Below are 12,834 nucleotides of genomic sequence, written 5' to 3'. Positions count from 1 at the left end.
ATCTCTTTTCCAGCTTAGATTTTTAATTTGAACCTGAGAAGAACTCCCTGATCTTCTCTCCTGGTGGCAATTTCTTCTGCTCTGGCTGCAGGAAAGGATTGGGGAGGTCTCTTCTCCCCAAACCTCCCTGGCACCTGGAATACTTCAGCAGCAGCCCAAGTGACAGGAGCTTCTGGAAATTACCCTCCCTATTGCCCTGCCGCCACAAGATAAAGGAATTTGGGGGCTCAGGGGGAGGAGCATTGGGTGGCCCCCCATTGATGTCATCTGGAGCATGACCAGGTCCAATTTTCGTGTGGGAATATCATTCAGTTTGCCTGATTACAAATCTAACCCAGGTGGATTTGCCTATCATTACAAACTTCCAAAATAAACAAGGGAGAGAATGGATGCTTTTGAATTATGTGATGGCTGTGATCCAGGGAACTGAAGAAAGATTTGTGTCCACTCTTACGCTCTTGAAGTACTCTATCTACTCCAATAATGCTGATAACCTGTTAGGCCTTCAAAGGAAGGTGCCTGGACTAGTTCCTGCTTCCTACTGCCACACAGAATAAATGGCGTGTGCAGAAATAGGTTTCTACTTGCAGATTGCTTTCAGTAGAAGAGGGTGATTGTTTCATAATCTAGTTATAAAAGAAAATCACAGTCCATATTGGTCAAGTGTCAAGACTGCAATTTTGCAGTGTGGGTAACAAAAACAAAACAAAATACAGCTGCAATTTATTCATTTGTCACTGTGTTTCCTTCCACAAGAGCTCTTGCAGCACAGTTTCCCCTAATAGAATTCATCCGATATGAAACTGCATTAACAGAGACCATTAACATAGTTAAGCTTCATGTTTATATTTGTGCAACAGAAGAAACCAAACACAACTATCTTAAACAAAATATTCAACTTGCAACACTATTGGAGTAAGAAATATCAGCTGCCTAGCAGACAGAAACCATTAGATTCAGACTCAGTCCTTGTAATATTTTCTGTAGCCTTATAAAATCCTACTTTGCTCACTCACCTGAAGCAAGTAATTTATTTTGACAGGCCCGTGACATACCATCAGTTCTTACATTATCATGATTTCTGCAAGCCTGATCTATACTTCACTGAAGTCAGTGGATTCCTTCCATTGATTCCCCCCCCCCCCTGAAACATGCCTCAGGCCTACTCAGCGAACACGGCAGATAATTTTCCCAAAATATTTACCTGACCTGAAGAATAAATTTGGCTTGGAACTAACTGTAAACCACTCTCCGTATTCCGTTTTCCTAGATGTGCACAGGGGAGTGGTGTTAAGCTGCCCTGGCACAAGCTCTCTTGCCGCCTGCGGTAAGAGAGAACATGTACTACTGCACCACACTCCCTCATACCTTTTCTACCATTGCTGCCGCCACTTCTGCCACCACTGTGGGACTCTTAAGAGAGCTTGATCAGATCTCGTGAGACCTGGGGTGAGCTCTCACCAGACCTCCACAGCCACTTCTTCTGGCCACGTGGCTGTCCATGCAACAAGGCAAACAGAGGGTGGGCAGCTACTCTAGAGAGCCCCTGTACTGACCCAGCCATTAAGGTTTAGAGGTGCCGCAGAAGTGATAAACCAGATCCAGGTTTCCTTACAAGCAGACTGTATTGAGTACTTACAGCACACAGGTGAACCCAATGGTTGGATCAGACAGCTTCTCTGAACACAGAGCCAAGGGGTACAATGGGTTTTATGCCACACATGTTAGCAGTGAGGCAGCATGACAGCAGCAAGCATTAATTAGCGTTCATCTGCAACTTTCCCAGCACAGACTAACAGTGCTTGTTCAGGATGAAAGCAATCAGAACTTTCCCAACACAGACACCTGTAGCTTAGCATAAGCAGAGCCTCACTTCTTAGGTGCACCCTAGGCCCTGATAAGATTCAGAGCTTGTTAGCATGGAATGTGCTGAGGCGGCGATATTGACATTTGACTCATCTTACCAGCCAGAAGGTCCACTAGCAAGAGAATTGACCAAAGCAGAAAGCATTATGGATCTCTAGGCCCTCTTAAAACTACTGGTGACTTGGTTACAGACCTGGGGCCATTACAGCCCCATCAACTGCAAATGCCACAGTGGGAGAGCAGCTGCCAGGGCTGTCCAGAGCACCTGCCAGAGGTAACGGGGCAGTGGCAGGCCCTTCTGGGGCAGCAGTGGGAGAGTGGTGCAATTTGCCACTCTCCTGCTCTGCCACCTGATGCAAGTACCTCGTCCTGTTTCATGAGAGGTCTGGCCCTGGTTTTAAGAGCTGGAATTTTTGAGAGTTTCAGTTTTCATATCCAGATTTGCATTTTCAGTGAGGGAAAGCCCTTGTCGAACAGCTAAGCAAAGTGAACAAAAATGGAAAGAGTTTCACACAAATCCTGTACACAAATCACAGCTCAGACTCAGAGCAGTTCAAAAGCCCACAAAGACTATTTGTCTCTTTGGGATGGGGCTTAGAGTAACTGTCCTTCTTGGAAGGGCAATTTTAGAAGGCAGTCCTAGGTGACTCGTGTTTGATGCCCTAGCCATTGGTTTGTGGTGTCCTTCAGGTTTCCATCCATGCTATTTAAAATATCACATTTACACATCAAATGAAATATTGTATGTATGCTGGAATCTAGACTGGTCATTATGAAGTTCTCTGTTAGAAGACTATAGAAACGCTGGAGAGGGAGAAGGAAGAAGGGGCTCATTAGATCAGTGTATATGCCTTTTCTTCTAACCACATGCTACTTGCTGGAGCCAGGATGGCCAACATTTCACAGTTATAGCAGTTTTGTGGTTTGTTTTCCTCTGCTTCCATCTGGCATATTTATCTATCTATTTGTGTTAAGCCTTTATAGTTATTCTTTCAAAAACGTTTCCAGGGCAGCTTATATAAACAATATAAAAACAAGATTTAAAAATATAACTTAGAGTAAAAGCAATAACAATGATAGATGTTTGAGTACAGCAAAAAAAAAAAAAAACTTTGTGGAAATAAATGTCAATTTAGAAGCTAATATAGATTTAAAAATCTAGGAAAATAAAATGTCCTGCACTAGGTCTAAAATGGTCTTCACTAGGCACCACAAAGGCATTGAGGTAGACACCAGGTGAGCCTCTCTGGGGAGAGCATTCCATAGTTATGGTGGCACCATTGAGAAGGCCCTATCCCTGGCAACCACCTCACGCAGCACTGCCATTCAGAGAAGTGTCTCTAATGAAGATCTTTACATCTGGGTAGGCACATCTGCAGACTGGGGATTCTTCAGTTATCCTGGTCCAAATACCCTTGTAAGCATATAACCCTTCATCTCCATTGCAGTCTCTCTTTTTCCTATGGGACTTGGCTGCACAGCCCTACCATACCTGGTCACATGTACGTGTGTGTGTGGAGGGAGGGAGAGAGAGAGAGAGAGAGAGAGAGAGAGGAGAGGTGTGAGAGGGGGGAAATAAATGGCTGGGGGATAAAAGGAGAGGGGAAATGGGGACTGCTTCATGTATAAGATCAAAATTCTTTCAATAAAAGGTTAATACTAAAAAATAAATACATCTGACAATGGCAAGGAGTTGGATGTATCATCATTATCATGAAACATATAAGGAGGGATGGGCAAGCAAGCAATTAGGGTTCTCCAAACGTCATCTTGCTGTTCTTCTTGTGCCTGATTCCTGTTCAGGTTCGTGATCTCTGCTCACTCTGCACGAACAGGAAAATTACACAAATCGTGCAGTGGTTGAACGTGAAATTTGTGAAAACGTCCCCAACTGTGCACAACTTCCCTCCATAGACTAAAGCAGGGATTTCAGTCTGTAGGGGGAGATTTGCGTAAATTAGGAAATTTGCACAAAATAGAACCAGGGAAAGCTGCACAAATTGAAAACAAGCATGTCTGGTTATTTGTGAACATTTTTGGCAGACACGTGCTCATGCTCACGTTTGGGGTTTGAACAGGGCATGCTGGGATGTTTTTCAAGTGAAAACAAAATTCCCATACATCCCTATGTATAGGTAGAGGTAGATTTATAGTATTGTGGTGGTGGTGGTGGTGATGATTAACTATACTGTCCAATAGCGAAAGCTGTCTGGGCAGTTCAAAACAATTCACAAGATAATAAAATACAGCATAAAATTTCAATATACAAAATTTAAAACAATTTAAACAGCTAAAAACAATTTCAATAAAATACTAGACCTGTTAAGACAGCTGACATAGATGCCCCATCATATGCCATTAAATGCCTGGGAGTAGAGGACAGTCTTAACGGGGTGCTGAAAAGATGACAATGTTGCCACCAGGTGGGCCTTTTCAGGGCCACCACTCAAAAGGCCCTCTCCCTTGTTGCCACCTTCTGACCCTCCCTTGGAGGTTACATTCATAGGAAGGTTCAGGAACCAGCCCCCCAGATGATATTCACTGGTCTCACATCTCCTTAGCTTACCTAGCTGCTGAATTATCAGAGTCTTGCACTGTTGATGGGGAAGCTGCATCACTTTGCCTGGCCTCTCACCATAGGTCTTGATCCGCGGGGGAAGAGCCACAGCTTGCACCAGAGGCTCATTCCTCCAACAAGCTGGAGGCTTGAAATATTTGCAGAAGTGGGGCAGAAACAAACTCTGAGCACTGGTCCCAAGCTGATTCCCCTCTCTCCCTCAGGTTTCCAGGCACAGGCATAGCAAATAAAATGCTTAAAATGCTTAATTAACCTAAGAAATGCCCTGAAATGGGATGGTGTCATTCATTGCCATTGGCTGAACAGATTCAGTTAGCTCATGGAGCCCTATCAGTGGGTACTTTTTTCTTAAGATTACCTGCAGGGGGTGGGTATCGCCATCTTGCCCTGCTTGCAAGATTCCCTTAGGCGGTGTGTCCACTGCTAAAGACAGAATGCTGGGCCAGATGGCCTGTCTCAGCATGGCAATTTTATACACTTCTGCTTCAGTTAAATCTCTCACCCTCAGTATCTGCTTCTGCATATGGGGGTTAATAGTGACCTCAAGCAAATAAGGATTGCACAGTGCTATTTCTATTACTTTTCTCTCTTTTTTTATATTCTCATGTGTAGAAAAAGTTTCTTGCTTGCTAAATTTATACCCCACACCTTACCTTAAACACAACTGTGCTGTGAGGGTGGCTCACATTAAAATGGAAAAAATATAGAATCTTTCCAAACAATAAGAAAATATCATAATTATAAGAACAGCAAGTTTAATGTAATAAATAAAAATACAGCAGAATAGAACAGACTATATCAAGTGCTTAAGAGGGTTTTGTAAAACCCTGGTGGAATAAAATGCCTTTGCCTGGTGCTGAAAAATAATTTCCTTCTCTTTCGCCAAACCAATAACATATATGGGAAACTTTGTAACTTTAAGTTACAGCTCAAAGATCCCTATACATTATGTTTAGCCAACAAAGCTCCTGCATGCATGGGTTTAAATTATAACATGTTTTATCATTTAATATTAGCTTTAAACAACATGGGTGAATCCTATGAGGAAGAAGAAATTCTCACACCCAGGATGGAGTGCTAGGCTATTGTACAATAACTATATGATCCTCAGACATACATCCACTATTAGGTTGTTTTGTTGGTTTGTACTTTCCCAGAAGGACAAGCAACTGTAACTCCACCCATTTTGTGTGGCGCAGTGATGGTGCAGTACTTTGTGACTCCATTGCCCCAATCCTGATCTTATCCATTCCAGGCAATTTGACCAAATGAGGATGAGTGAAAATGGTGTAATGAGCCAAATAATTTGCCTACCCTTAGCTGACACAAAAGTCCAGAAAACTAATGCTAATACCAAAGAGTATGTGATAAGAGAAAGACACTGTGATGTATTTTGGTTGATAGCCAGTTAGCAATAGCCCTATGCAGACATTCACACCTTGTGCATTGAACATACATGGAAAGTGAAACAGGCTTATGGTGGTAGGCCCCAGCCTGATCCTTTGAGAACCCTATTCATGTTCAGTTGTCCTCCTATAGGCTCCAGACACACATTCAGCTGAATACACATAACTCAGTTAGACACCCCTTGCAGGATTGCTGTAAACAGTTTGGAAATCTTCATCAGGATAGAGAAGGTGCCCTTGTTGACATCTGGAGAAAAGAAAGAGCATTCCTTCTACAGATCCTGACACCTGATTTTGGTGTCAGGATCTGCAGATGCTCTTTCAAGGCATGTATTTGGTTCCTAGAGTTTGTAACACTTTATCATTCTTTGTGGAATTCTTTCTTTAAAGGTGGGGAGGGTGGATTGTTCTTAGCTAGAGATTCGGAATTACAGATGATTCCTTTGTTTAACAAGAGCTGCATTAAATACATGCCCCCATTTAAAAGTGTGGTCTTCAGTCCAGTGATGTAAGTCTTGTGTGCACAAATGGTTTCTCCATTTATCAATAATAGGGTGGCAAATGCCCCATGCATTCTGATAGGTGTATCTGTTGTATTCAGAAATGGCCATACAAGAGCTATGGATCACAAGATGTGGAGTTGAATGGAAGGACGTATTTAACCACTGGATGACATTCCTATACTTTTTCTTCAGTCAGCAAGTTGTTAGAAAACTTGGTTCCATTTCTTTAGTTTCATCAGCCCATTTTTCAAACAGTTACGAAATGGCAGTTATCAGAAGACTTATTTCACAGTAGGAAAATCAAGTATCCTGCAAGAAAAAAGTTGCTCAGGAGATGGAACCTGGCTTATTTACCACATTTTGACATAGTGTGAATTGGGATTTTCTCTATCTCTATACTTTTTTTTTCTTTTTTCTTTCTTTATTGTTAACCATAGTCAGGTGTAGCTAAAAGGATTTCAAAGAACTTTTCACAAATGCAGTCTGACTGCTTTGAACCAGATACTGTCAAAATGTAATACAGCTTTATGATCAAAGAGACTTCAGACCAGAGATTTATATAAACACATATGTATTTATATAAATGGTAGGTTAAAAAGTTCCCAGGAAGGACTTCTCTGCTTCTATTTTGTGTGTTGATCTGTCTGTGTATGTTTTGTTTCCTTTAGGCTGTACTATGGCGGTACAAGTTTTCCCAGCTTAAGGGGTCTTCAGACGATGGCAAGAGCAAAATCAAATTTTTGTTCCAAAATCCAGATACTAAGCAGATAGAAGCAAAGGTAAAAGCAAGCACTCGGTCTTTTCTGCCTTGTCAGAAGGAAATTAGAGCAAGTAAGAAACAAAACAATCGGGGGGTGCAGAAAGAGTACAAAATGTGGGGCTGTTATACTGATGCTTAAATAACAAGATGAACATTTAGCTCTGCTGCTGTTTTGTCTGCAAACTAGAAATAAACTCAAGCAAAGTTACAGAGAAAGCTACTTTGGCCAGGCTCGAAAATATTTACATAAAATGAAGAGATAAATAGGTTGATGCATTATAGCCTTCATTCAAGAAGCTGTTGAATTTTGGAAGGAGTGTCTCCTTAATGTGGAAATCCATTTGCTATCTATTTAAAGTGGCTGTCTCACCATTTTTCCTCTACCTTTGTACCGTCTAGGTGCTTTTAGAAAATCTTGAGTTGGATCCTATATCTTTTTTCTATTCCTATTTTCTTCAAATTTAAAGGGCTCTAATGTATTGCATTGCATTGTATTGTATAGCACTTAAAAGAAATTGAAGTAGTCTGCATACCACCATCAGTAGGATGGTAAGACAATACATTGTAGTCCATCTACTCAGTGCAGGAAATCCAGAACCTGAATATCCCCAACAGATAGCTGTCCAGCCTCTGCTTGAAGACCTTTAGTGAGGGGCCCTCCCCCACCAAACCAGGTAATTCAGGGGTCCTCAACCTTTTTGGGCCCATTAGCAGATTTGGGAATTTGAGAAACTGCTGTGGGCACCACCACAAAATGGCTCCCATGGAGGATGTGGCTAGTCCCATAATGGATTCTGTGGGAACCTGGCTGGTCAGAAGAAATGTGGGGTGGGGGGAGAAATAGTGAGGCTAGAGGCTGGGAGCGGGGTAAATATCAAGGCAAAGGGGTGGAGGAGCAAGGTAAAGAGGTGGGAGACAGATATAGCAAAGCTACAGATTGGCAGTAGAAAGAAGAATGATAAAGGGTGTGAGAGAAAGGTGAGTGAGAGAGAAAGAGCAACTCTAGGGGCTAGGAAGGGAGAGAAAGAAGAAGGGTAGGGATGTGGAAGGGAGAGAAAAAGCGAGGAAAGGGGTAGGGTGGAAAGAAACAGCAAGGCCAGAGCCTGGGAGTAGAGAGAGAGATAAAGAGAGAGCAAAGGGGAATGGTCTGTGTGGATGGAAGGAGACTGGGTGGGCCAGGAAGCAACTCTTTCATTCTCTTCCTGCCCATTGAACAGCTGTTCAGCGGCAGTTTCAGAAACAGGAAGGAGAACAAGGTACCCTAACTTTTTTCACATTTTTAAAATTAAAAATACATTTTTGAAGGGGACAGGAAGTGGAGAGCTTTGCAGACACCATTGGAGGTCCCCACAGGCATTGGGAACACCTGAGCTAATTGGTTACATTGTCAAACTGCTCATACAGTTAAGAAGATCCTCCTAATGTGCAGCTGAAATTTAAACTCCTGTAACTTGAGCCCATTAGATCTAGTCCTCCCCTCTGGGGCAGCAGAGAATAAGTCTTTGCCTTCTTCTGTGCAACAGCACGTCAGATATTTGAAGAATGCTATCATGACCCGCTCAGTCTTCTCCTCTTCAGGCTTAACACACCTAGTTCTTTTCAACCTGTCCTCGTAGGACTTGTTTTCCATACTCCTGCCCATCTTCACTGTGCTCCTCTGAAGATGTTCTAATTGCTCTGCATCCTTCCAGATCGACTACAGCCTTCTGAGCTGCCCCCAGAACTGGTAGAGTAGAATGTCTGGAAGCAAACATTCACTGTGCCTAACTGAGAGGGAAGCGGGGAAGAAAAAGATATGAGTGAACATTAACTTACACAACAGGTCAATTCTTGTGAGCAATGTAATACTGGAGAACGTTTCTCACAGAAGATGCAACATGCATCAACAAGCATTCATGCATCCCCAACAGACATGTCTTGTTTGTGGAAGTGTATTTTCCATGAGTAAGCTAGATGTCAGGAGGGATTTGGAAATATTGTTTGAACAATATCCAAATAGTAGCTTAAGTTAAAGCCTATATTTCCCTTGCTCCCATGTATATTTGAAGAATATAAATACCATTCACTCAACGTATGTGAATTTTACCTTACATGTTGTCTACTGTCTCATTGTCTAATTTCCTAGGGATCATAATTATTCAGCTTCTATTTATACATCCCTCAGCTTGTTGTGTTTCTAGTAAATGTTCTGTATTCTGGAAAAACACAGCTATATAAAAGTACTACAATTTTAAAAAAAGAAAACCAAGGAAGTGACTTGCTGCCTGAAGATGTAAAATAACATCTATTCATCACCTTCAAGTCTGTCTGTTTTCCAAGGCGATAACAACTGGAGTATATCTTCCTAAGCAGTTAAAAAGACCTTTGATGCCACTGCTTCTTAGAGAGCAATCCTGTGTCCCCTAGACAGTGTTTTGGACAGATAGGATTTTCCGGTTTCCCAGCCAAGAGCTTGTAGACAGCACTATGAGCTCATAGCCAGGAAACTGTGCTCCCTGCCCCCTCCCCTGCAGACCATGGAAACTGTTTAGACAGCTTCCTATGTGGTCTCCAGCCCTGTTCCTGCCCCCTCCCCAAAGCTGAAAACATGCATCTAAGGCAAAGTGCAGGGTAGCAGCAGCATGGAGGGGATCCTCCCCTCCATGCTGTTTCTACCCTGCATTGGATAGGCGGTCACCTCCGATTTCAGGGGAAGTTGGAGGCACTCGCCTATCTCTATAGAATTGCGGACTTAATACTTTTTTTAACTGACTGTGCTTTGTACAATATGTCTCTTGCCTGACCTTCCAAAACGCAAAATGGCAGGCCCTGAGTGTACATCACTGGTTGCTATAGAATTAGTTTCAGTTTTAGCATATGTAATTATTTTATTTGTTAAAAAAAATCAACAAACGTTTATATTTTTGATTTTTGATTGGCTGCTTAAGTGGTAAGAAGAGCTGTACTGGATCTGATCAAACATTCATCTTCTCAAGCAACCTGCCTCCCATAGTGGCCAACCTAATGTCCCCAAGAAGCCGTCAGCTGCTGTTCTTTCCCAGGAGCTTGCAATCATATGTTTTGTATAGCCATCATGAGCCATAGCCAGTACTAGACCTATCATCCATGAATTTGTCTAAAACCTCATTAAGGGCACAATCCTATGCATGTTAAGACAGAAAAAGTCCTACAACTCTCAGCCAGCCTGGCTACCTGGGAAATGCTGGGAGTTGTAGGATTTTTTTTCAGTTTAAGCATGCATAGGTAGGGGTGCACGAAACCCACTTACCTGGTCTCGCAGCTTTTCGCGGTGGGGGGGAGGCGCTTAGCTGCTCTCCCCCCGAAGTTCAGCCTGGGGGGGGAGGCTTCCCGCCTCGCCTGGCCGAAATTCAGGCCAGGGAGGAGGCGCCTCGCCTGGCTGCGAAATTAAAAGTTAAAAAAAAAAACACCCCCGTGATAGGCTACGTGAGGATTAACGTAGCCTATCACGGCTAGATCTGCAAAGTCAGCCGTGATAGGCTACGTAAATCGTCACGTAGCCTATCACGGGTGACTTTTTAAAAAAAAAGCGCGTACGCAAATGGCGGCCCCCATAGGGAGCCGCCATTCGCGTTCCTTATTTGGTTGCTGTAGTCTACGTAAATCTTTACGTAGACTACAGCAACCAAATAAGGAACGGGAATGGCAGCTCCCTATGGGGGCTGCCATTATCCGTACGTGCTTTTTTTTTTTTTTAAGTCACTCATGATAGGCTATGTGACGATTTACGTAGCCTATCATGGCTGACTTTGCAAATTTAGCCATGATAGGCTATGTTAATCGTCATGTAGTCTATCACGGGGGCGTTTGTTTTTTTTGGTTTTATTGGAATGGCGGCGGCGGCAGCCGGTCAAAAGATCGGCTCCTGCCCCTGACGAAGACCCGACGAACCGCTGCCGGGACCCGCCGCAGGGAGGGACATTCGGGAAAGGTAAGTCCCATCCCGGGGGGGGGCGGGGGGTGGAGAATTTCTCCCCGAAACTTGTTCGGGGGGCCGAACACGTTGGCGCTCGGCCCCCCGAAGTTTCAGGGAGAAATTCTCCGCCAACCCTATGCATAGGATTGCACCCTAGAGCTGTCTGAAGTAGTTCTTGTGGCAGTGAATTCCATAAATTATGCATAGTGTCAAGGGTGCTGTTGCGCTCATGTCCTGCTTCTGGGTTTCCTGTGGGCAGATGGTTGGCCACTGTGTAAGCAGAATGCTGGACCAGATCGACCCTTGGTCTGATTCAGCATGGCGCTTCTTATATTCTTATGTCTATCCCAAATCTACTACCAATTTTATAGGCTGAACCTGAATACTAATATTTATTTATTACATTTTTATACCGCCCAGTAACCAAAGCTCTCTGGGCAGTTCACAATATTATGAGAGAAGGAGAACTCTTCTTTTTCTTTACACTTTCTCCGCACTATATGCACTTTTATAAATCCCTACTATTTCCCCCTTTGTCATCTTTTTCTAAACTAATCCCTCCAATACTTTAACCTTTCCCGGTGGGGAAAATACTCCAACCCCCTGATTATTTTGGTTGCCCTTTTCTGCACCATTCATTCATTCATTCATTCATTCACTCATCTTTAAATCCACCCAATAACCAATGTTCTCTGGGTGGAATCTACAAACAGCTTTATAATCCCCCCCTTTATCCCCTTTTTGAGATGGGAAATCCAAAGCTGTGCAGAATATTCCAAATACTTAATGATCTGAATTATCTACCTATGTTTATAAAAGTAAATGCTTATAAAGACTTTAATTTTTTAAACATTTTTAGGCTGGGGTCATAGTGCAACTGTCTAAACACAGACTCCCCCCTGCACCTGCCCCACACTAACTGAGAATTATAATCTTGGAATGGCTAGGAGTTCTGAGGCACAAGAAAATAAGGTGCATGGATGTGCCTACCCTAGTCATTTCCATAAAGCCAGAAGTACCTAAAGTAAGTGGATTATTCTGGGTCACAGATTTCAACCAGTTTAGGATGTTTTAAAAAAATAATTGCTGTTGACAGGAGTGGACAACACAAGAATCCTAATCTTATTCCTCTCCCACTTGTTTATCAGTCATAGTCCATGGCCAGCCTGTGTAACTGGGAGTGCAAAGATTTTATACTCACCCACACATGCATACATGCGTACATACACAAAAACTAACAGATGTGTAACAGTTACTTCAGCAAATTCCTGCCTGTCTGGTTCATTGTTATTTTTTTGTGCAAAAAAATCCCAAAGGGAGGAACGATATTACATGAGAAATGTCACACACACACACACACACACACACACACACACGAGGGGAGATAGTAAACAACAACAACTATTATTATAATAATATTTTATATCATGTGTATACTTCTCATCATTCCAAGAGAGCCCAGTACGGTAAACAACGTAATAAAAATGTGTCATTTATGCATAATTAAAAACATCATAATGAATGAGACTGGGATGTTAACTACTTAACAGACCCTGTAGTGATTGAACAGATATAGTATTTCAGTATTTTATTATATGCATCTGTTGACTTGCATTTGATAAGGATAAAAACACCAGTAGGCATATTTAGCTTGAAGAACTCCCCCTTCCCCAGTGTATATGAATACTGTGCCTCTAATGCAGGATAATATAAGCCATGATGGCTCTTGGAAAGGGACCTGTGATTGTAATTCACTGTCTGCTACAGAGAAATGATTTGTGGTGGTT

General features: G+C 42.6%; 1 protein-coding gene across 1 annotated transcript in view; it reads left to right on the top strand.

Moving 5' to 3' along the window:
• LOC146346983 (gamma-1-syntrophin-like) overlaps positions 1 to 12,834 on the top strand; it is a 58,914-nt gene that overhangs the window by 35,331 nt on the left and 10,749 nt on the right. The window contains exon 6 of the mRNA XM_084851456.1: positions 7,022 to 7,132. Within this exon, the coding sequence (XP_084707582.1) occupies positions 7,022 to 7,132 (111 nt within the window). The remainder of the gene's footprint in view (positions 1 to 7,021; positions 7,133 to 12,834) is intronic.

Source organism: Heloderma suspectum, chromosome 4, assembly GCF_057233095.1.
Source record: "Heloderma suspectum isolate Gila_16-S chromosome 4, 16-S_ref, whole genome shotgun sequence".
Lineage (NCBI taxonomy): Eukaryota > Metazoa > Chordata > Lepidosauria > Squamata > Helodermatidae > Heloderma > Heloderma suspectum.
Note: the sequence above shows the minus strand (reverse complement) of the source record. Positions and strands in the feature narration are given on the sequence as shown.